A 25,835-nucleotide genomic window follows, 5' to 3' on the forward strand; every position below is an offset into this window, starting at 1 on the left:
GTTGTGAAATAAGCTGGCTAAGCTGCCTACCTGGCTGCTGAATGGTGCTTTTACCCCTTACATTGGAACAGTCTGGTCTGCTTACCAGATAAGATCTTTGGCATGAGTATTCCAATAAGATATGCCCTTGCCTGGTCTTACTAGTAATACTATATGAGTTGTCCTGGGTCATTCAATTAAATTCAGTGGTAATTGAGTGCCTGATATCTACTACACAATGTTTTTAGGTACTTTAGATACTACAGAGGACAAAAAAGAAGGCTGTCCTCCTTGAACATTGTACAGATAGATAGCAATAAACAATGAGCAATAAAAGAGGAAATTAGATAGCATGTTAGCAAGCACTAATGCTATGCACAAGAAGAAAAGATAGAGCAGGGAAGTGTGAGGGTTGGGGGAGAGATGCAATTTTAAATGGGGTGGTAAGGATAGGCCTCATTGAAAAGGTGAATTTTGAGCAAAAATTTGAAGAAGTAGAAGAATTAGACTTGTGGATATTTGGAGGAAGAGCATTCCAGGCAGAAGGAACAGCCAGTACAAAAGTCCTGAGGCAGAAGACTGCATTTTGTATTGGAATTGCAGCAAGGGGGCCTGTGTGGCTGGAGTAGGAGGCCAGTGTGGAGCTAAGTGAGAGCAGGGGAGAGAAGTAGATAAAGAAATGAAAGAGATAATTGGGGACAGGATACTGGATTATGTACAGCTTTATCTGCTGCTGAAGGGAATTTTGTCTTTAAGTGAAATGGGAAGCCTTTTGAGAGGAGTGACATGGTCTATTTTTCATTTTTACAGAATCACTCTGCTGTTTTCAGAATAGGTTGTAGTGAGTCCCAAGGATCATTGGGTGTATTTCAGAAGCATGTGGTTACGAATTGTCAATCCCTATGATTATTTTAAATACTTTGTTTTAATATGGAAATGTTTTTTGCCCTTTTAGATAATTATTTTATCAAATAGGGCTGACGGTAGTAGAGATGCCAAACTATAGATATAGAAGAGATTTTTTTCTACATAGGTTCTTTCTGATTGTATTATGCTTCAAAAAAAGAAAAGGCAGTAGAGTAGGAGTCTTGACAATTGGGTGTTATCCAAGAAGCGGTTAATAAATGAAGCTCTAAATGGGTTGCTGTCTTGAGTACTGAAAACCAGTTATTGTAGACTTCTGCCTTTTTGCTCGTACAGTACATTTTACTTTGAGAAATGATGGTTTATGCTCTTTATAGTTTAAGTTTAAAGGAAACCATCCTCACAAGAAAAGTAGAAAACAAGATTTGTATCATCAGGCTGTGAAATCATATTTTCAGCCCTCTACCTAATAAAGTCCTACTTATTTAATTCCTTTTTAAAGATGGGGGAACCAGGTAGCTTTCCAACTGTTGGTCAGATTTAATTATTTGAGGTGTTCTGAACACTGACAGTAATAGGCATGTCTTTACTAAAATGTAATTAATTAAGCAATTAAATGTAATTGCTTTGTAGAGACTAATACTATAGAAATTATGTGGCATCTCTTTTTTAAAATTTATTTAATTAATTTATTTTTGGCTGCATTGGGTCCTTGTTGCTGCACAGATTTCTCTAGTTGCTGCACAGATTTCTCTAGTTGCAGCGAGCGGGGGCCACTCTTCGTTGCGGTGCGCAGGCTTGTCATTTCAGTGGCTTCTCTTGTTGCAGAGCACAGGCTTTAGGCGCATGGGCTTCAGTAGTTGTGGCTCACGGGCTCTAGAGCTCAGCCTCAGTAGTTGTGGCATGCAGGCTTAGTTGCTCCCCGGCACGTGGGATCTTCCCGGATCAGGGCCCAAACCCATGTACCCTGCATTGGCAGGCAGATTCTTAACAACTGTGCAACAAGGGAAGCCCCTATGTGGCATCTATTAATGCTCCTTTGGGGACTGGCTTATTTAAAATGTGCCCATCGACATTTTCCTCCCACTTCCTTGTTCACTACTTTTAGAAAATGATATGTCTTCCATAAGCATTCAGGAACTTTGCACAACACTTGCTTTTGTCCACTGTTGCAAAATTTATTTCGAAAACCTTTCTGAATGTGATGAGTTGGAATTTGACAATTGGTTTTCATGGATTGGTCTTTTGGGCTTCGTGGAAACAACATATAGTGATTAGGTTAGTTCCTGCCAGACACATCTGCCATGAATAATGTGGTTCAGCTGATTTGATTGGAGCCTAGCAGCAATGTTTGATAGTTATCACTATATAGACTGATTAACCTTATGTACTTATATAATGTCTTGACAGTCTCTCCCTGTGTCTGGAAATTTAATGATAAAATGGATGTGGTCTCTGATGGGGAGGGGACTTAAAGGGAATTACACAGTGGTAGAATATTCTTTTTTCTTTTTTAAAAAAATAAATTTATTTTATTTATTTATTTTTTGGCTGTGTTGGGTCTTCGTTGCTGTGTGCAGACTTTCTCTAGTTGTGGCGAGTGGGGGCTCCTCTTCGTTGCAGTTCGTGGGCTTCTCATTGCAGTGGCTTCTCTTGTTGCAGAGCACGGGGTCTCGGCGCGCAGGGTTCAGTAGTTGTGGCACGTGGGTTTGGTAGTTGTGGCTTGCGGGCTCTATAGCGCAGGCTCAGTAGTTGTGGCGCACGGACTTAGTTGCTCCGTGGCATGTAGGATCTTCCCAGACCAGGGCTTAAACCCATGTCCCCTGCATTGGCAGGCAGATTCTTAACCACTGTGCCACCAGGGAAGCCCCGTGGTGGAATATGCTAACTAAAAGCATGCTCGCTCTCTCACGCTGTGCAGTTAGTGGTCTTCTGGCTGTATAGGGTTTTTAAAGTTATTGGTAACCATTTAAACACAATACTTAGACTTGAAATTACTATGTTTGCTTTGGTAATACTGCTTAACACCTTTGTGAACTAGCACAGACATTAGAGAGTTAAGATTTTTAGGTTTTATTTCAAGACAGATTAAGGTAGATTTCTAGGTAGAATCATGCAGAACAGTGTTTCCTTTTTTTACCTTTTCTCCTTTTTTTTTTTTTTTTTTTTTTTTTGTGGTACACGGGCCTCTCACTGCTGTGGCCTCTCCCGTTGCGGAGCACAGGCTCCGGACGCGCAGGCTCAGCGGCCATGGCTCACGGGCCCAGCTGCTCCGCGGCACGTGGGATCTTCCCGGACCGGGGCACGAACCCATGTCCCCAGCATCGGCAGGCGGACTCTCAACCACTGAGCCACCAGGGAAGCCCCCTTTTCTCCTTAAAAATATTTTTGAAAGTTGAAAGAATAATCCTCTTACTATTCAATGTCATAAAATGTAATTATTTGCAAAACAGTCTTATAAAACAGAAACTGGATTCCCTCTTCCTCAACCTGAGCCTTGCAAATTGTCATAATTGGTATTATGGATATGGCAACCATTATCCCAGATTTTCTGGGGGAAGTTCTGATTTCACAATATTAACCAGTTATTCACAGCATTCTCGTATTTGTCAGATTTTTGCATCAATTTGGGGTTAAAAAAATACAGTGACTGTGATTAGGATGGAATATTGCAACATTCATAAAACTTAAAAGAAATCATTCTCTTGACTTAAATTCTGTCAAGTGGAAGAATTTGGAGGCAGTATGGGCTGTGATTTAAGATCATAGTCTCTGAGATCAAACAGTTTTGGATTCAGCCCCTGACATTACCACTCTTTTAACCTTGAGCAGGTTATATATACTTGTTCTGTCTTGTGTTTCCTCCTCAGCGAAATGGGAATACTAATGGAACTTACCTGACAGCGTTGTTGGGAAGAGTGTATGAGACACGGGCCTAATAAATAGTGCTTGGCACAGAATAAGCACGAATGCCTTTGATTATGTTATGTTGAGCTTGGAGCATCTCTTAAATCAGAGCAACCTTTATGAAAACATTTCCAAAAATCCAATATAGTCTTTAAGTGACAGAGTATACTCTTTCCTCAAGGCAATATAAACATTCAAGTTTTAAAAATATGAAGTGCTAAAAAATCTAATTTAAGGTTATATCTATGCTAAGTCCTATTGCTCTTCATCAAATTGGGAACTGACCATAGCAGCCCAACAGGGAAATTAGGAAACAGAAAAAAAAAAAATGCTAATTCTTCTTTGAGGAAAGAAAGTAATAAATGTGGTGGGGTGTGTGTGTGTGTATAAAGAGAGGTTATACACATATATAATCATGTAAGACGTTAATAGTATATTTAAATTTACTGACCTGGTTTCTTTTCTTCCAAATTTATCAAAAATAAAAATGGAGATGAAATGAAATCAGCATTTTTTTATAGCTCAACTGATATACATTATTATTCAGCCTCAGGAATGGGTAGTGATTCTCATAGTAGATAAAACGTAACTGAATTTTTAAAAACTCCACTTCTTTAGTACTGATTGTGGTTTTTATGTTCCCATAGCAGTGTGATACAGTAATGAGTGAGTAAGGCATTGCATCTAGAATATCTGTGGTGAACCTGTTGGATTGAATGTAATCATTCCCTAATCTTACGATGTAAGGACAGGATACATATCCAGCACCACACCTGTGGGGAGAAGTTCTAGAATGCCTCAGCTTGCTTACAGATGAATTGTGTTCCTTCTTCCTTTAAAGTAAATGCAGGAATATTGTCAGTGAACAATATCCTTTTACCAGTCATTCCTGAAAAAGAAGAGGTATAATTGAAAATTTAAAGATACTCCTATTTTATTTATTGATTGATTTAATTGAGGTATAGTTGATTTACAATGTTGTGTTAGTTTCTGGTATACAGCAGAATACTGTACAGCAGTATTCTGTTTATTTATATACATATATTTCTGAATCACTAATCCAAAACTCCTAATTATCCCTCCCCCCCATGGTAATCATAAATTTGTTTTCTATGTCTGTGAGTCTGCTTCTGTTTTGTAAATAAGTTCATTTGAAGATACTCCTATTTTAGACCCTACAACTTGAAGGATATATAATGAGGTGAAAAATGTAGTGGCAGATTTTAAAATATGGCCATGCATTTAGTTATACTGTGTATTTCTCATGCAATAATATCATTTTTAAGAAGAATGATACTAACACATATATCATTCGAATCTCCATTTTTGTTTTTTCTTTTCTTTAGAGAACCTAGGAAAAGATGGCAAGTAGGAACTAGTATAAAAATTTTCAGGGCTTCCCTGGTGGCGCAGTGGTTGAGAGTCTGCTTGCCGATTCAGGGGACACGGGTTCGTGCCCCGGTCCGGGAAGATCCCACATGCCGCGGAGCAACCAGGCCCGTGAGCCATGGTCGCTGAGCCTGCGCGTCCGGAGCCTGTGCTCCGCAACGGGAGAGGCCACAATAGTGAGAGGCCCGTGTACCGCAAAAAAAAAAAAAAATCTCAAAAATAGACGACAGGTAGTAAAATTAGAATAGTGATGTTGAAAATAAGCCGTGCTGCGTGAGTAGCTACTAAGCTTTTAGCTGTCACTGCGGTACTTACTGAGTGAACTTCTAATAGTCTTATGAAGATCACAGCTTTCTTAGGGTTCTGGATTATTGTATAACTGTCCATTAATTTCTAGGTACCTGGTGACCCATCTCATGGGGGCAGATCTGAACAACATTGTGAAATGTCAGAAGCTTACGGATGACCACGTTCAATTCCTTATCTACCAGATTCTCCGAGGTCTCAAGGTACACTCAGTATTAGTAATAATTTTGAGGAATGAATTCTTTCTCTCCCTCTCTCCCTTCTATTTAAGGCTTAAGGGAAAACAAACAAAACTTTTCTTATGGAAAATTTCAAATACAGAAATCACAAGTACAATCATAGTATAATGAACCCCTGTGTTTACTCAGAGACCACAATTACCAACATATGGTTAATCTTGTTTCTTTTGTATTCCCCCAAACCCTGGATTATTTTAAGGCAAGTCTGGGCATCATATCACTCCACCCATCCGTACTTCTGTAGGCATGTCTGAGAATTAAAGACTCTTCATTATTACATCTAAACAATAATAATTTCTTGATGTAATCTAATATCTGGTCAGTGTCATGTTGAAACTTTGAAAACATCCTCAAGAAGACTAATTTATTTGTGGCGGGGCAGTTTTTAAATTAAACCACCTTTAATATTTATCATCTTTGAGTCCTTATTGTGCTCCAGAGCACCCACCAGGAAACAGATTGACAGTTCCATTTCACTCATACTCCAGCTCTGTGAACAGAGTTGATGGTATGGAAATAATAGTTATGATAAATGTACAGACTACTGATAATTACTTGTTCTGATTTCTAATCCTGCTGTTAATACTAGCATTTCTTATTGACTCATAAAAATGTACTTCAAATATGTCATATAATATGACAGTAAGAGGCTGGACATAACTAACTGACTTTTTGCTTTTTCACAGTATATACATTCAGCCGACATAATTCACAGGGTAGGTATTGTCTTTTGATTAAATTATTGGGGTGCTGGTTTGTGGGGAGACTGGCAAGATCCTTATCTAAGCTTATTTTAGCCATTGAAATATTGAGTGATTGCAACTTTGCTCTAGGTTTAACTAACGAATGAAGATATATAGTTTTTACCTGTTTAAGGCTAATGAGGTAGTGACTATAGAATGGAGATTGTTTATAGCTAGATGAAGTTTTTTTTTAAATTTATTTGTTTATTTTTGGCTGCGTTGGGTCTTCGTTGCTGCAGACGGGCTTTCTCTAGTTGTGGTGAGCGGGGGCTACTCTTTGTTGTGGTGCACGGGCTTCTCATTGTGGAGCACAGGCTCTAGGCGTGCGGGCTTCAGTAGTTGTGGCACATGGGCTCAGTAGTTGTGGCTCGCCGGCTCTAGAGCTCAGGCTCAGTAGTTGTGGCACACGGGCTTAGTTGCTCTGCGGCATGTGGGATCTTCCTGGACCAGGGCTGGAACCCATGTCCCCTGCATTGGCAGGCGGATTCTTAACCACTGCACCACCAGGGAAGCCCTAGATGAAGTCTTTTATGTTTAGCTGTTCATCATTACCTTTAGGGAGAGAATTTACCATGTGTCATAAAGTTGATTCTGTTCTCTCTTACTTGCTTCCTAGGACCTAAAACCTAGTAATCTAGCTGTGAATGAAGACTGTGAGCTGAAGGTAGGATGAAGTGACAGTGGTAATTGTTTCACCTTGTAACTATATGTTTAACTAACCAGGCAAATTTATATAGGGAATGTGTTTATAAAGCCATGACTTTTAGTCTGAAAATTCTTATTGTCCTTAGGAATATCATTAGACTGAAATTTAAACCAGAGATTTAGTAAGCTTTAGTTTAAGTGATATTGAAGGTAGCATCAGATGTCTTGTTTTCATTCTAAAATAAAGTTAAATTGAAATTTAATATATTAGTTATAATAAAGGAGGATTATAGTGTGAATATCAAGTAAGCAGTCCTCTTCAAGAGTAATTATTAGATTTTATGGGTTTCTAAGAGAAAAAAATGGCAGAAACACACTTATTCAAAATAATTCAAATAAGAGATAAATAATCTATAAAGAGCAAGCAACTCTGGAACTTTTTGTTTCATTTCTTTTTTTACTCAAATTTTTGGAAACATAATTTACAATAAAATGCATCACTTTAAGTGTACATTTGACAAACTTATATAGCTGTGTAACCACCAACACAGTTATGATAAAGAACATGTCCATCACTCCAGAAAGTTCCCTCGTGTCCCCTTCCTAGCCAGTCTCCACACCTCTACCCCTAACCCTGGCTTCAGACAACAACTGATCTGCTTTCTGACACTATAGAATAGATTTATCTTTTCTGGAGTTTCATACAAGTAGAATCATACAGTATTTTTCTATGTGTGTCTGACTTTTGCTTAGTATAATATTATTGAGATCCATCTGTATTGTGTGTATCAGTAGTTCATTCCTTTTTGTTGCTGAGTAGATCCATTTTATGATTATACCACAATTTATTTATCCATCCACCTACTGATAGACATGTGCTTCAATTCCATTTCAGGGCTGTGTAAAGCTGTTATGAATATTCACATACAGGCCTTTCTGTGGCACATATATTTTCATTGCTCTTGGATAAATGCCTAGCAGTTGCATTTTTGTTTTGCTTTTTGTAATTTCATTTTTTTTAAGTCCTTGCTGTGTTCCCCATGCATTCTAAGCATGGACCAGGAAATATGTTTATGAAAGTACTATATTGTTCTCACTTTTTATAAGGCACTGGAGTTTTTTCCCTCCTGCTTTACAAGCCTTAGGAGTTTGTTCCAGTGCCTGATTTATCTTCTCTCCCTTAGATCTTGGATTTTGGACTGGCTCGACATACAGATGATGAGATGACAGGTTATGTAGCCACTAGGTGGTACAGGGCTCCTGAGATCATGCTGAACTGGATGCATTACAACCAGACAGGTACTACTTGCACTTGTATTTAGGGCCTTATTAATACTATGTTGTGTGTATTTGGGGTTCTCAGAAGTGGAGATGGCAGGAGTAGGAAGAAACATTTTTTTTCTTCCCTCAGTGATCATTTTAAGTCCACGAATAGAAAAATATTTCAGTTGCTCAGATAGAGAAAATGGGGTTTTTCAAACTTTGTGATTTAGCAATTGGCTTTTTACTTATTTATATGTTCAGCATATTCTCTGAGTACTTCTGCCTGAAGACATTGGGTTCATAATATTAACCTCTCAATATTACTTGGGAGAATCCATCATTTCTACCAGTAAGAAACCTTTGCCCCTTTGTGAACAGCTTATTTGTCTTGCCATAACTATGTTTTGACTTAGCCCACCCATGAAGCCCTTTAATGTGGTAAGGGTCTTGGCTTATTTATTTCTATAAAAATGAGTATGATTGTTGAACCTCGGATGTCTTAAATGTTAATTTGAGTATTTCACCCCTTAACTATAGTTCCATTTGTAGCCAAGTATGATAATAGTGACATTGTATTACTTTTATTTCTCTTTAATTTTGCCAGTTGATATTTGGTCAGTGGGATGCATAATGGCCGAGCTGTTGACTGGAAGAACATTGTTTCCTGGTACAGACCGTATCCTTTAAAAAGTCTTGGGTTCTTGTTTCTTGTCTGTATTTTGGTGTCCATGGTAGTATATTACTTTTACCTATCTCTAGGAAGGGCCTTCAGTTACTTGCTTTTATAGTCCAGATATGCATTGTGAGATCTGCCCTCTTGCTGAGTATCTTGCCTTGCCAAGAAAGAGGCTTCAGTTTATTTTGAGAGTTGCAAAAATTCCTCATTATCTGGAAAGCCCTTTAAATCTTTCATATGTCATCTTTTTTGCAGCAAGTTCTTTATTAATCTTCCCACAGCCCTTCTGTAACCTGAGTGTATTGGTGAGAAGTTCTAGATCTCAATGACTGGTTTAGTCTTCGTTGCACCAGCGCTCAATGAACACAAGATAACCATTTATAAATCGGGGATATCTTGCTTGTATGTTTGATTTACATATTAAAAAGGCTCTATCTTGTAATGATACACCTGCTGACTCGTTTTGTTTGTTGTCTGACAACAAATAATAAAAGCAAGGAGATAAGGTCACCCTGTCGTGTGCCTTTTTTTCCCCTCAGCATGACTTTACTTTTATCCGAGATTGTAGCCAAACCTTAATTTACTTCCAGAGTTACTGTCTAGTTTATGGTTTATCATGGCCCCTTTATTTTAGCCCCTTTCCTGTCTGCTGCATGCCCATTTCACAGTTTAGTAATAATATCATCAAAATGTGATTTGTTGTAACTCCCATCAGTTCCACTTGGGGAAGATGTTTAGGCAAGAAAGAATTTTGAAATACATGTCTAGAATTAGGTTTGAAGATTTTTGTAAAATTCATTTGACTAGCCCTCCTTGGGTTTGGTTGAGCTTTTAGAGATGCTGCAATTGCCTGTGTTCTATCACGGTTAGAGACCTAAAAGCTGTTTTAGCGCCTCACCTAAGCAAACTCACTGAGTTTGTAAACCAGATTGTCAGTTCACTGGCTTACAGTTGAGATACTACTTCTATGGTGACTGTGATGTTCGTGTTATCGATCCACATATTCTATCTTCTGCTAGAGTGTACTTTCCTAATGAACTGAAAAACCTCTTCCCTCAGCCATTTATTTCCCTCTGAATGTTACTGGATTGATACAGAGTATAGTCTCCTTATATAGCTCACCTTATTCCTCCTCATCCCCAGATTCCAATTTTAATACCTAGTGTTTCTCCTTTGTCCTTTGCTTCATTTACCTTATACTTGTTTCTTAGAAATTTGATATATGCATTATAATCCAAGCTAAGAGAATTAGGGAAATTTTGTAATTTTCCTTTTCCTCAGGTACATACCTTAGAGTCCCATTCTTTAGTCTGTCCTCCCAAGCACACTGCTCTGATGCTCTCCTCTGTTCCCCCTCTTCTTCCTCTTCTTTCTATCTGTATCCCCATCTACACTCAGTCGTGGACACTGATACCTACATAGACGCACAAAGTGGTAGAGAGAGACAGACAGTAGAGCATACTGGTTAAGAGCACATGCTCTGGAATCAGACTTAACAGGGTTGAGATCTTACTTAGCTCTTATTTACTCCCAGCTCTGTGACTTTGAGCAAGTTGTCTAACCTCTGTCTCTTGGTTTCCTTAACTATAAAATACTGATAATAGTACATACCTCATAAGGTGGTTGTGAGAATTCAGTGAGATGAAATCTGGAACGTACTAAGAACAGAGCCTGCCAACAGATGTTAGCCATCATCTTCATCAGTGATCTTTGGGAAGCAGTTTCTCCCCTCATCTTCCCACTTTATTGTCTACTTGTGAATCATTTAAAGGCTAGTTTTTTGTTTTATTTAAATTCTGTAACAGGTAGTAAAGGATGGATCCCCTTGGCAGGCCAGTGGTAGAAAGGTTTCAAAGCAGTTGTGTGTGTCCTATGGTCCTATCTGAAGGACAGCTGCCTACTGATGGCTTGACTCTTTTAAAATGCTAACTTTCAGCCTCTAAGAAGTCTTCTCTCTTTTTTTAAAAAATAAATGTTATTTATTTATTTTTGGCTGCATTGGATCTTCATTGCTGCGTGTGGGCTTTCTCTTGTTGCGGTGAGCGGGGGGTCTACTCTTCATTGCAGTGAGAGGGCTTCTCATTGCAGTGGCTTCTCTTGTTGGAGAGCATGGGCTCTAGGCGTGTGGGCTTCAGTAGTTGTGGCTCGCAGGCTCAGTAATTGTGGCGTACAGGCTTAGTTGCTCCGCAGCATGTGGGATCTTCCCAGACCAGGGCTCAAACCCGTGTCCCCTGCACTGGTAGGTGGATTCTTAACCACTGCACCACCAGGGGAGCCCTAGAAGTCTTCCCTTTTATGCATACTTCCTTTTGCTTCTATGAACTTTAGGTAGAAAGCCTAGCATTTAAACTTTTTACTAGGAGATTTCTCTTTTTTTGCTGTACGTGGGCCTCTCACTGTCGCGGCCTCTCCCGTTGCGGAGCACAGGCTCCGGACGCGCAGGCTCAGCGGCCATGGCTCATGGGACCAGCCGCTCTGCGGCATGTGGGATCTTCCCGGACTGGGGCACGAACCCGTGTCCCCCGCATCGGCAGGCGGATTCTCAACCACTGCACCACCGAGGAAGCCCAAAAGTTTTAGTTTTGATGAAGTTCCAACTTATCTATTTTTTTCTTTTGTTGTTCATGCTTTGTGTCATTTCTAAGAATGTATTACCAAATTCAAGATTATGAAGATTTACTGTATTTTCTACTAAGAGTTTTATGGGTATACCTCTTATACTTAGGTCTTTGATCCATTTTGAGTTAATTTTTGTATATGATGTGAGGTAGGGGTCCAACTTTATACTTTTGCATGTGGAAATTCAGTTGTCCTAGTACCATTTATTGAAGAGACTATCCTCTCCCACTGAATGGGGTTGGCACTTCTGTCAAAGATCAGTTCTATTCCATTGGTCTATATGTCTATCCTTATAGCAGCACCACACTGTTTTGATTACTCTAGCTTTATAGTAAGCTTTGAAATCAAGAAGTGTTAAGTCCTTCAACTTTGCTCTCATTTTCAAGATTTTTTTTTTCTCTTTGGGCTCCCTTATAATTCCATATGAAATTGAGGATTGGCTTTTCCATTTCTGCAAAGAAGGCTGTTGAAGTTTTGCTCTCGATTGTGTTGTATTTTTAGATCACTTTGGGTAATATTGACATCTTAACAATATTAAGTCTTCCTATTCATGAATATGAGATGTCGTTCCACTTATTTACATCTCCTTTCATTTCTTTCAGCAATATTTTATAATTTTCAGTGGACAAGTTTTTCACTTTCTTAGTTAAAGTTATTCTTAGGTATTTTCCTAGCATCTTTAAGATGCTATTTTAAATAGAATTACTTTCTGAATTTCCTTTTTGGTTTGTTCATTGTTGGTGTGTAGAAACACGACTGATTTTTGTTTGTTGATCTTGTAGCCTGCAACTTTGCATAGCTGAAAGCTGAGAGCTCTAGTAGCTTTCTTGTGGATTCTTTGGTATTTTCTATATGTAGGATCATGGCATCTGCAAATAGAGACAGTTTTACTTCATCCTTTCCAATTTAGATGCTTTTTTTTTTTCTCATTTCTAATTGCTCTGACTAGAACTTCCAGTATAAGTGGGCAGCTTTCTCTTGCTCTTATCTTTAAGCCTTGAGTATAATTTAACTCTGCATTTTTCATAAATACTCTTTATCGTGGCAAGAAGTCCTCTTCTGAATAGTTTTATAGTTTCATAAAACTCATAGTTTTATGAGTGTATTTATCTGAATTTTAAATTTTATTAAATTTTCTTTAGATTACATTTAAATTTAATCACATGTGATTATTGGTATTGTATTGGACTATATGCAGTTTTAGATCTTGACAAATCATCTTCCTATAATACCTTTTTCTCATTTTTTTTTGCAATTAGTCTTCTTGAGAGAATCTTTTGTTACTAGTTGTTAATAATCCCTGGAGTTCCCCTAAAGATATAAAATATACTAATTTTTGTCTTAAAGCTAATTATGTTTTTAGGTTAGAAATTATTCTCATTTGTGACTTTGCAAAACCCTTCCAACTAGCTCAAAAATAGTACTTTTTTTTTTTTTTTTTTTTTTAAGAATGGAGCCCTTCCTCATAAGTCTAGTTGACTGGGTATATATATATATATATCAAGTGGACACACCTGAGAGAACTGTATATTAGAAGAGAGTGGGGACACAGAATGTGTCTTCAGTTATGGTGCTAACTTATTTCAAAAACCATTACTTACTCAAAAACCATGGCCTGCTCTGAAAAGAGTAAGCCAATTAGAAAATATTACTACTAATGCTTGACAGTCTGCAGCCTAAGGAAGAGAGACAATGAGTTTCCTAGCCCTGTTGCACATCAAATACTGTTTTCTTCCAGACATCTCAGGCTTGGCTTACTATTGTTTTCCTTTTCTAGGTAATCAAATGAATTTCATTCATGTGTAAAACTTTTCTTTCCTTCTTTCATTTTATTCGAAATGGTAACTAGACATTATCATTAACTTCGACATTAACTAGAAGATAATGAGGCTTCTGCCATCAGCTTGCTGCCCTACTTTATATGAATTTTATTAGTGTTTACTGGCTCCTTAATTCTGCTTTATTTCTTCTTTTGATTTTTTTCAAACATTTTATGAACTACTTCAGACATACAAAAAGACAAGGAATAATAAATGAACACCTATGTTTATATGACCCAGATTATGAGATAAAACATTGCCAGTGGAGTTAAAACTTCTGGTATACCCCTTCCTGTCACATCTACCCCTTTCTTTCAGACATTGGTTTCAAACAGTCTCTCATTTTAAAAAAACAGTTGTACTTCAGACACTAAAAGCAAGTGTCCTAATAAATGTTGAAGAAGAAAAATATTTTATTAGGTTATTTGCCTTTTCTTCTCTAACTTAAGAATATATTTCCCCATTTGAAAAGGCTAGAACTCTCAGACTTGTCCACAAATCTAAAGTACCTTAAAAATTTTTCTTTGTATGACAGTGAAAATGCCTATTTTGATGACCAAGAAGAGAAGGAAGTAAGCTAAGTCCCATTCTAGTCCACCTGTCTGTCACTAGGGAATTTCCACAGGTCTTTGTTCCAGCTTTGCCTCATATGGATTTTTTTTTTTTTTTGAAAACTGCATCTCATAAGCAGCAGTAGTCGCATGTAGGTTCTGCAAATGGTCCTCTTATTCATCTTCAACTCTCCAGCCTGCAGAGGATTCCTAGGAGTTACCTAGAACATTTAGAAGTGAATAGAATATCCCTCTTTTACTTTCCCTGTAAATACTCCATTACCCTTAAGTTTTTTTCCTTGCCTTTTCATTCTGGCCACCTTTTACTTTTGTACTTTTGTTACAGAGGACCTAGTCTAAAGAGTAACCTTAAGCCTAAGTTGTTTTAGGAAAAATCAGGAGATTTATTATTTAAATTTTGACATTGTGATTATTACAATTAAAACACATTTTTGACTAACAGTAAAAATATCTGCTATCTAGGGAAAAATGGGTTAAACCTGTAAAAAGGATGGCTTGCTGTGGAAATAATTGTCATAATGTGGTATATTTTGCTTTGCTCTGCTTCTATAGCTACTTGAAGCTCCTTCTGGCCTTAACTGCCTGGACAAATTGTAGTGGCCTTACAGTAGCTGGTATTATTAGAAGACTGACCTGTATTTCAATGGATTTGCCAGCTCTTGGAGAACCTATGGTGATTTCCTATGAGGTTTGCATGCTTTGACTTCCTTCATGCAAGTGCTTTTAGCTACTAAGTAGATTTTTATTTTGCATTGTGTGTTTACTAATCTCCTAAGTATTGGCTGTCATGCTGTACCAGCTCTTTGTCCATACCCCTTACACACTCATCACACTGTATTTGTATGCTCTTTATGGTATAAACACTTCAGATGGGGCGTTTGCATATGAAATGAAGCAACTTTTCTTCACTTCTTTTTTGTATATAGACTTTCCATTAGAGTATGGTCATTCTAGATTTCTCAGGGCAAGACAGAGGGCTGGAGCTGAGTTGGAAAGCATACTACAGGAAGTCTTTTCAAGTTAATATTTATTGACCTACTCAGTGGAAAGTGCTGGAGGTAAGATGGTACCTGTCCTCCAAGCCAGAATGATCATACTCAGCAGAAAGTGAGTTATAGGAGTCACTTGAACAATGTCTGCTCTCTGCTTATAAAACAAGGTGTAGTGATAAGAATACTATAATAGAGGTATAAATAAGTTACTGAGGAGAAGCAGAAATTAATTCAAACTCAGGATATCCAGGAAGACTTCATGGCAGAGTTCTTGTTTGAGCAGGACTTTGAAGAGTAAATAGGGAAAGAAAAGGTTTGGTAGGAGGGGAGGATGGAGGGTATTCCTGTTTATGACTTGGAGAAATAAGAAGTTGGAAGCTTCAAAGTGCCTGGAATATTTGGTGTGAGTTGAAGCATTGAGTGCATTAAGGAATAATAGTTTGAGGGAGAGTCAGGAAAGAGTCTTGATGCCAAATCAGGGAAGGCCATGAATTTGAGGCTGAGGAATTGGGGCTTTATTCTTCAGGCCTGAGGTTGTTTCATACTGGCTGAGGCAGGAGAACGACATGGGGGGGGGGGTCCCCCAAGTCATTGTTGTCATAACCACTGTGACCAGTGGAAGTGGCATACTTTTCAGGTATGTTGGGGTGAAGTTAAGACACTTGAGAAACTGCCCAGAGTCTTCCTCAGAGAGAGTGTAAAGCTTGATTCTCATTTTCAGTAGTCAGAAGTCTTTTATATAAGAGTGCCAATCTCACTAGTATTATTTCTAGAGGTCAGTTTTGATGCATTTTTTGTAAAACTACCTGTTTGAGAATTCAAGTAGTCCAGTTTTTTTTTTCTCATATGTGATATACTTTATCTTGTGCGATAGCTACCCCGTTAAATTCGTTCCTTAAGAATGTGAGAGGGCTTCCCTGGTGGCGCAGTGGTTGAGAATCCGCCTGCTGATGCAGGGGTCACGGGTTCGTGCCCTGGTCCGGGAAGATCCCACATGCCGCGGAGCAACTAAGCCCGTGAACCATGGCCGCTAGGCCTGCGCGTCCGGAGCCTGTGCTCCGCAACGGGGAGAGGCCACAGCAGTTAGAGGCCTGCATACCGCAAAAAAAAAAAAAAAAAAAAAAAAAAAAAAAAAGAATGTGAGGGAACTAAATTTTTGTAAACTGAATCATTTCAAATGAGCAAAGAGGATCCTATACTAAATTCTGTTGTAATACAGTTAATTTGATTATTTTAGAGCAAGATGGTATCTCTGTCCCCACTGCCTGCTCCATCCCCATTAATGTATGCTTTAAAATTGTTTTCTTGACAACACCTTGAATTAAGAAATCAGTATTGAAATTTTAGCCTCCAGAACACATTGATTTTTGCTACTTGCAGAGGACAAAATTTTCTATTTTTAAAATTTTTATTTTATATTGGAGTATAGTTGATTTACAGTGTTATTCTCTACTATTCTTAATTCAGAAGTAACTTCTGTGAGGGGACTTGCTTTTAATTTATTTTGTATAGAACATAAATTGTTAGAGTCTACGATGGGGTTCTGCAAACCTTTTCTTAAAGGGCCACATAGTAAATATTTTAGGCTTTGGGAACCATACGGTTTCTGTTGTAAGCACTCAATTCTGCTGTGTAAGTTGAAAGCAGCCATAGACAATACACAAACAATGAGCATGGCTGTGTTCCAATACAACTTTATTTTCAAAACAGGCAGCAGATTGGGGTTTGCTGACTCCTGTCTAGAATTTTGTTGTGTTTAAGCCAATTTCATATCTGGAGAAAAAAAGAGAATGGGGCAGGATATTATTGCATAACCAATTCCTGTAACTCAGGCAGCTATGGCTTGCAGAGGCCATTATTTTTAAGTAACACTGTACTGCCTTCATATGTATAACCATAAACAGAAATAGTTTCTTGCATTCTCTCTCCTCTCCATCCTGCTGTACCTTCTTAAATATTTTGAGTTCCCACCATGTAGCACATGTTAGGCTAAGCACTGGGGATAAGTGGTGAACAGGCAGAGCAGCCCCTCTCCTCATAGATCAGTAGAGGTGACAGACAATAAGCAAACTAAGCAATTATAGATTGTGACAAGCACTGTGACGTTGTCAAGCTCTATGCTGAGATGGAGAATAACAGGGAGGGCAGTGCTTCTTCCACAGAGTGTTGGGGGAAGCCTCTCTGAGGAGGTAAAGTTCAAGCTGACACCTGAAGTTGAGAAGGATCTAATCATGAAAAAAACCTGACAGGGTTTTTTTTGACAGGAATCAGAAGACAGTCATCCTCTCCTCCTTTTCCCTCTGAATGTCAGTATAGACATGGATAAACTATTCACATTTTCATAGAGAATATTGAAAGCTATTTTATAAGATTTTTTTTTTCTCTCCTTTTAGCTTTTTAGGCAAGGCTAAAAGCCGTAAGAACAAATGGGAAGTCTCTGTCTTCTGGTCAATAGATGTACATACATAGTGAATATGCACAGAAGAGTTGGCTGCCACGATAAAGGTCTGGGCATTGTGCCCTATTATTTAGAGCTCTGGGGATGCGTGAGGTTTGTTAATGCATTTATAAAGTTGAAGCCTCATATGCTCTATGTTATTATGGCGCTCCAGAAGGCTGTGCAGATGCAGTGAGGTGGTGGGGCCCTCTGCTGGCTGACTATCACTCACAGTTCTCTGCTTAACCATAGTCAGTGTGGACAGAGAGGTTTTCTGGAGGACATCTCAAGTGGTTAGGCCCCGGGAGGTTCCCAGGCCCCTGTCATATTACAGGCTCCTTAGATCAAGCCTTAGGGGAATATTCACAGGTAGGCTTGTACATCCCTAGCTCCTATGCTTTCTGCTTCTTTCTTCTCTGTGGCCTTCTGCTGACAGGTGCTCTTTGCTTGACTGGCTACTGGTGCTTTGGTGGAAGGTAAGGAGGTAGGTGTGGGCTGAGCATATGGACTGAGTGATGCTTTAGGAGGTGTTTTCACATGCTGTCTTTGGCATCTAAGTACCCAGCTATAGTCGCTTCACTTTACTGACAGGGGATGTTGACAGAAGCATAAAATGAATATAAGTTGGATATGTGTGTGGTCGCATTTTGAATCTTTGTACAGGAGGGGCATGTTCTACTTGAAGTGACCATCCTGCAGAAGGCTTGACCTAGATGAATTCACCATTTTGACTTGGTTTGGGGTTTTAAATTTTTGTTATTGGGGTATTTTGTTTGTTTTGTTTTGTTTGTTGTTTGTTTTTCATTTTTATTTTGTCCCAACATTTTCCTTTATAGTCCACCATTAGATATTGATCAGTTGAAGCTCATTTTAAGACTCGTTGGAACCCCAGGGGCTGAGCTTTTGAAGAAAATCTCCTCAGAGTCTGTGAGTTGTTGCTTTGATTGTAATAATCTGCCCTGTTGGGAGCCTCTGCCACTTTCCTTATGTCAGTCTGTACTTTGATCCGGGTATGTTTGTAAGCACATATGCCCTTTGTATGCCGACTTCCGAGATGAAGGAGGTGTGTGTGTGTGTGTGTGTGTGTGTGTGTGTGTGTGTGTGTGTGTGTGTGTGTGTGTGTGTGTGTGTGTGTACCTGCCTGCTCACATGCATGAGTGTGTTTTGTTTTCTCTCTATCTGGGTATGTAATACTAGAGCATAGGAGCTTGTATTGGGCAGTAGTATGCCAGTAAATGAGATCTGAGATTCTAATTCATTCCAAGAGATTAATGGAAAACTTGTGTCTCCATTCTCCAGCCCTGACTTCATCTTTCTCAAAGTGTTACATATACTCAAGGGCTCCTTTCACTTTTTGGTTAGTGTTTATCCTCAGAGCATGAGCCTCACCATGTATTAGTCTAGCTTTATCACTAAAAGAATGAAATGTGCATTGTCTGCGCTCTCTTGCCCTTTTCCAGAAGTTACTTTCTTTTTATTATTTTAGAATAGACAATTTGCACATCTTGTGTAAGGTGTCTCTTCCCCACAGGGGTCCATCTCTACCCAGTCTCCAGACTATCAGAGGTAACAGCCCCACTCCTGACACCTCAGATACACAGGAGTAGGGTTGTAAATCCTTCTCCCACAGCCTGCCTTTGTAATGGCAAGTTGAGTAACCTGAGAAAAAACTTCGGAGCTAATGCCTTCCTGCTTCTAAGCAGGCATTTAGAGAGAAGCCATGGGAATGTGACTCTGGCTTACTTTGGCTCTCATTTCCTGCTGTTGGTCATTTTCTTGGGCCAGAGGCCTGAGAGAAATCATGAAAGCCCAGTCTTTCTCCCCTTTCCCTTCTGTCTGCTGCCAGGCAGTTGGATAAAAGGGAAAAAGAGCTGTGGAGCCAAGTCCATTTGTGCCTTTCTGGATTCTCCTCCCAGCGTTTCTGACTGAAGGGGTCCCTTTGCCCAATTGGAAAGACTGCTGGGTAGCCAGAGGCAGGCTTTTAATTTGTTTCATTTAAGGTGAGGAAGCAAAAGCACAGAAAGACTGTGACTTGCCCAAGTCATGCACTGAGTCACTTGGCAGAGCTGAGCATACATCCCAGATGTTCTGATAATGTGTTCTAAACTTCAATCTCACGATTGCACAGTGTTTTGAACGTCATTGTCAGAGTTATCAACCACAGTGTCAGCCTGAAGGGGTGTTTTCTTTTGCTTTATGAAATGCAGAAAGCTGGGTTGGAGTGAATCAAAGAAGATATGGGATGATGTTTACAAAGGATGGCGCTTTTTTTGTCTTAAATGCCTTTGCTTAGAAAGATTGGCTAATAGAGAGGACATGGGGCAAGGGAGTGGGGTTGGGGAGGAACTCTGTTTATTAATGAACAGTGCTCATGAGACTGAGATAGCAAATGCATTCCCTGTCTGGGGGTGGCCCCTAGCAGCTCTTTCTCAGTCTTCTCACCCACCCTCAGCCATCTGCCCTATAGGTATGTGCTGTTAGTCACAAGAATTTCTAAAAGAAAAAGTGTGGGTAAAATGATCGTGTTTACCTGTCATTAATCCATCTTTTTTTTTTTAAAAGAAAGAAACAACACTAAGTGCCTGACCTAATAATGAAATGTCTTTATCTTATGTGATATAGGGCACGTCATACATTTCAAAAGCTCTAGTATAGAGTTGGGCATAATAAAATTGAGTATCAGAATACAGAACTTAAGTAATATTGTGTTGAGTATAGAAATAAGAAAATGGTGGTTTTTTTCTCCTGCATAGTTATGGCTAGTGCATAAAAGTAATTTAAACATTGAAAAGGGTAGACGAGATTAATTTGATGTTAGTAATATTGCTCAAGTACTAGTTTATCTTAGAAGCACATGATTTGTGGAACACAAGATGCATAAATAACAAAGCCAGGTGAGTAAAATGGTTTAAAGCTTTTCAACGTGAAAAGAAAAATTCATTAGTAGAGGAATGTAGTAAACAGAGAAAGCCAATGGCTGTTTTCGTTACTCCTGAAAAGTAGTGAAGAAGTGATGCCATTATTTATTGATCAGGCAGTAAATAATAGGACATTCTGAGTAAGAGAGTGCAGTGATAGATGGGCTGACTGAGAACAAGTTAGCATGTGCCATGAGAAAGGTGATAAATGGGTCACGATGGATGTAAGGAGAGAGAAGTTTTTTTGTTGGTGACCCAATACCTATAGTAATCAGTGAAAGGACAAAAAAAAATCATATTAAGAAAGCAAAAGCCCTTTGACTGACTCACTCTCACATGTTTCTCTGGAAATATTTTCTTCCTAACTTCCCAACAAAAAGGGGATATAATAATCTATTTGACTAAAGGAGACAAAAAACAACAAAAACAGAAAATGTGCAGGCCAAGTTATTGTTCACAAGAAAGAAGAGAAAGGTGACAGGATTTTAACATTTAAAACCCAGCTGGTATTCCTATTGCTGGTTTACTTGTTGACCTCCTTTTGTTCTTTCTCTTGGCATGCAAAGTAGTTTGTTATGTAATTTATTTAAAGGTAAATCTAAACTTTATTGAGAATGTTAAAAGAACTTCATACCACCTTTTGAATTTGCTGGCTTCTGTCTTTGGGCCAGGGAGCATGAACGGCAGGGTGGAGCTCATGGCCCCAGCTCTTTCCTAATAGCCAGCCTTGAACATGTGTTTGTAGTAATCTGACCACTAGGGAATCTGAGTTCAGAGGATGAGCTAAAGTGGAAAAATAATAGAGGGAAGCCACAAAGAAGTGAAATTACTTGATTCAGATACTTACTGAAAATGATGCTACAACAGAAGGAGAGAATTAATAGATAACAGCAAAGGGAATATGAAAAGGCTTTTATTGAATTGTGTTGAGGATTTTAAAAATCCCATCACTCTAATAAGCAACACATGATAAAGTAACAATTCTTGTAGTGTTTGTGTTAAAATTGATGGGGCAGCTAAATGAGAGAAGTTTAGAGCACAACTTACCTACGTGCACATACATTTGGAAGGCCTTATAGTTCTGCCTTTGTCAGATACTTGCAGTGTTTTGCCAACTTCCTCCAGGATGTTTGTTAAGCAAAAGTCAGTCTGTTCACCTGTTGAAGAGACTTGTGGGAGACATCATTGTGACATGCTGTAATACTGTCAGCAGCTTGTGACTTCTGTTTTGTCTCTGCCATTAGCTTCTAACTTTCCCCCCATCTCCCTGTCACTTACCATTGTGTGTTTGTGGCATGTATTTTAAATGTATCACTAACTACTGTCTTTGAAACTTGGCACTGCTTATCAACCCACATACCACCTTGGTCTTACCTTAGGAGGGGTGGTATTTTGGAGAATCACCTGAACCTGTGCCACAAAAATGTTACAAAAATGTAACCTTAAATGGATATATTGGACATCTTATTATATCCAAAGTTGAGTCAAAATTTTCTGAATCCTCTCCATTTACCCCACAAGCAAACACGTTTTGGCCATCAGTACTTGAAAACAGTTCTCTGGCTGGCATCCTGGATCCAAGGGGCAGTCTCTTTCCAGGGAGCCTAAATATTTAATGTTAAAGATGATGCTACAACCAAAAGAAAGTTTTTCTTCTCCACATGGCCGGTCACTGGCCACATGCCTACTAACTCTCATGCCATTCACAGAAGCATGATTTCACATGCAGCCTTGGGCTCTGGCCTGGGGTGGGTGGGATGGGTGGAAGTAGGCTACTTGTTTGTTTGGGGGTGGCTTTTTGGCCTTTTTTAAAACTTGAGTTGAAAGTTATTTTTCGCATTGTATGCTTAACAATGCCCTTGACTAGGCATCTAAGATATTAACCAGCTTCAGCAGATTATGCGTCTGACGGGGACTCCCCCTGCTTATCTCATTAACAGGATGCCAAGCCATGAGGTGAGAACAAATAGACTGTGCAGGGATCTCTAATTCAGAGGGCCACGTTCTCATTCTATTGCCACTGTATCACCAACACAGTTTTCAGTGTCACTGAATGCTTGCATGTGCCTTGAGGGCTACTAAGGCAAAGACTGCCTATGTGCTATTACGGAATGTTGACATTTGGGATAAAACGTCATCCAATCCTGTGAACTGAGAATATAATTTACAGGCTTGTACTTAGAAAATGATGTTACTTTTATATTTGAGTTTTATGAATTTAGTGCTCAAGAGGAAGTTCGTGTTTTCCTAGGATTCTGTGCCTACAGTCAGGGTATGCTACCATCTAATGATTTTCAGCTGGAGGTGTATTAACTGAAGGCCATTAACATCCTTTCCTATTCATCCGTTTTCTTAATGACCAAAAGAAGAGTCTGCATTTAAAAAGAAAAAACAAACAAACCTATAAAATGTCTAATGCTAGTAAGTACTATATTTAAAAGAAGATATGCAAATAATATAAAATAAATGTGAACACTTAGATAGAGTTAGGTTCCTTTTTTACCAATGCTTAACTACTTAATCTAACTCTGGTTTCATCATCAGAGATGATTGGGGCACTTCTTTCTAAGGTGCCCTTAATGTTTTTGGGAATCAGGTTGGCAACACAGCTTTATTCAGGTAGTCTTTTTATTTATCTTATTATAGGGAAGATTGTTCTCTGCATGAGACAAGTCTCTTAACTCTGTTTTCCCTTCATTCTGTTATCTACATGCTCAAGTAGGAAGGGATAACAGGCATGTTGATAATTCAATTCCTAGAGCTTTCTTTTCAAATCAGAAAGATCCTCAGCTGCTTTTCAAAGTGGGCCTCTCCTGCTTGCTCTGCATACAATGACTAAGAATGTGAAGTTATTAAGAGGTACAAACTACTATGTATAAAATAAATAAGCTACAAGGATAGGTTATACAGCACAGGAAATATAGCCAATATTTTATAAATAACTCTAAATGGAATATAATCTATAAAAATTTGAATCACTGATATATACCTGAAACGAATATAATATTGTATTATATGTATTAATATTATAGATATAATTATATATATATATATAAATTTTAAAAAGGTGAAGTTGCCCTAGCAGCTAGAACTTTTTCTAACCTTGTATATGTGTGTATATATGTACATACATAACTATACATGCATACCTTTAAAGAAGTTTTACCTCAGCTACTCAGATGGACTGATAGTGGGATTTATTCTTTGAAACAGGGAAGGTCATAAACTTATTTAATACCTAATACCTGAAGCACACATTTATGAGTTACATTTGTGTTTATATGATTATTCTCAAGACCAGTGTTTCGTTTTGCCTTGATTAGAGCTGTCAGTCCTTGAAAGTATTTTGCACCTTAAGTTCCTTAGAATGAAGTACAGAAATTGTCAGGCTTTCCTTTCTAAAGGCAACAGTGAGAGCAGCTAATGTTTATTTGAGCTCTCCCTCTGAACCAAGTACCACGCTAAGGAGGTACTACTTTGTTATCGCTAGTCCTCACTCCAGCCCTGTGAGCTGGGCACTGTTATTAACCCTGTTTTATAGATGAAGAACTCAAGACTTAAAGAGAATAAGTAATTTACCCAAAGTGGTAAAGTCAAGATTCAAACTCAGGCCTGTCCCACCCCAAGGATCAAACTTACAAAACCTATATTGGTATATAAATTTTGTGTGTCAGAATTTTAGTTGGAAGCTCTCATGAGTTTTATCTTGCTTGAGTATCACAATAACTATATGGTATAGGCAAGCCAAATACTAATATCTAATAGTAATACTAATATTTTACAGATGGGGTCATTGATACGCTAGTTAAGACTTGCCCAAGAAGATGTATCTTACAGGTGGTAGGGGAAGGATTTCTGCCTAGGCTGTGTAACTTATCCAGTATTCTTTATTACTCTTATTAAATTGGTTTAGTATTTTTTAAATGTGTTTGAACCTCTTAGAATAATATATATAACGCTTACATTTACTTTCTTGTCACCATGAATATTTTGTTAGCAAGGCTTAATACTGATATCCTTTTCATATACTAAGAATACCTGCTGAGATCAGCACCATCAAAAGACAGTTGATCCTAGACTTTCTTTGGGAATACCAATCCCTACGCCAACTGCAGCTTTTTTAGGAAGGCTGTCTCAGAAAGGTCTACTTCTTAGATATATTTTTAAACTTCTGATCCTGTGACCAGAATGCTAATGAAAGGGAACTTAATTGGTTCGCATTTTTGTTCACTTGAAATTTAACTGTGAGAGATAGCAGGAGTAAATAAAGGTGCTGATCGTAAATAAGGAGGTTAGGATGGCAGTACGAGGGAAGTATTTAAAGAATGTCAGTGACATTCATAAACATTGAAGCTAGCAGACCCTGTCAGTTAACACTCGTTCTTTGACATGACCCAGACTCTGAGAGCAGCAATACTGAACAAAGCCATTTTGAAAACCCTCTGTTTTACAGGCAAGAAACTACATTCAGTCTTTGACCCAGATGCCAAAGATGAACTTTGCAAATGTATTTATTGGTGCCAATCCCTTGGGTAAGTTGACCATGTCCTCATCTAATGGATTCAATATCAATATATTCAATATTGGTTATGACATAAGTTAGGGATTTGAAGAAGAGTTTTTCCTTTTGACTAAATATCGTACCATTTATTAAATTTTGGAAGGAGGTAAATAATGCCATTTATTATCCGTGTTTGTTTTGTCAGGTTTGTTTTTCAGTCTCATGACATGCTTATATATTTATATGATCACAGAATTTGATGGGGGAAATAGGCTGGGACAGTGAAGAAAGGAGAGAAAGTAATGGCAACGCTAGGAGAACAGGTTGAGGGATACAGGAAGAAAGAGGAACAGAGAAAAGCCTGTGAGTCGTTCACCACTGCTGTTGGGTTTTTTTAAATAAATTTATTTATGTATTTATTTATTTAATTTATTTTGGCTGCGTTGGGTCTTCATTGCTGCACGCAGGCTTTCTCTAGTTGCAGCGAGCAGGGGCTGCTCTTCATTGCAGAGTGCAGACTTCTCATTGCGGTGGCCTCTCTTGTTGTGGAGCATGAGTTCTAGGCCCACGGGCTTCAGTAGTTGCGGCATGCAGCCTCAGTAGTTGTGGCGCATGGGCTCAGTAGTTGTGGTGCACGGGCTTAGTTGCTCCGTGGCATGTGGGATCTTCCCAGACCAGGGCTCGAATCCGTGTCCCCTGCATTGGCAGGCGGAATCTTAACCACTGTGCCACCAGGGAAGCCCACTGTTGTTGTCTTGCGGTGTCCCTCACTGAGGGAGAAAACAACTGAAGCACAGATGGTGGTTAGTAGACCCACCCAGGCGCTCCCTGCAGCGTGCCCTGCTCTACCTACAGGTCCCATCATCCTCAGGTACTTTTCCCTCCCCCTCTTCTTCTTTTGCCCTTAGAGACTTAACCATTCTCTCTTGGCAAAGCTAATTTGCCACCCCAGACTTTAAGGAATG

At 38.8% G+C, this 25,835-nt stretch overlaps 1 protein-coding gene across 4 annotated transcripts in view; it reads left to right on the forward strand.

Moving 5' to 3' along the window:
* Positions 1-25,835, forward strand: part of MAPK14 (mitogen-activated protein kinase 14) — a 70,174-nt gene that overhangs the window by 36,390 nt on the left and 7,949 nt on the right. For 3 of the 4 annotated variants that reach the window (XR_009337657.2, XM_059076432.2, XM_059076434.2), the window contains 7 exons: positions 5,537-5,648; positions 6,371-6,400; positions 7,044-7,091; positions 8,257-8,371; positions 8,940-9,011; positions 18,299-18,378; positions 24,823-24,901. Coding sequence is in view for 3 of the 4 variants with exons in the window: in XM_059076432.2 (XP_058932415.1) it covers positions 5,537-5,648; positions 6,371-6,400; positions 7,044-7,091; positions 8,257-8,371; positions 8,940-9,011; positions 18,299-18,378; positions 24,823-24,901 (536 nt within the window). In the remaining variant the exon portion in view is untranslated. Of the gene's footprint in view, positions 1-5,536; positions 5,649-6,370; positions 6,401-7,043; positions 7,092-8,256; positions 8,372-8,939; positions 9,012-18,298; positions 18,379-22,245; positions 22,326-24,822; positions 24,902-25,835 lie in introns of all 4 variants that reach the window. The other variant, XM_059076433.2, reaches the window with a different exon arrangement.

Source organism: Kogia breviceps, chromosome 10 (genome assembly GCF_026419965.1).
Source record: "Kogia breviceps isolate mKogBre1 chromosome 10, mKogBre1 haplotype 1, whole genome shotgun sequence".
NCBI classification, from domain to species: domain Eukaryota; kingdom Metazoa; phylum Chordata; class Mammalia; order Artiodactyla; family Physeteridae; genus Kogia; species Kogia breviceps.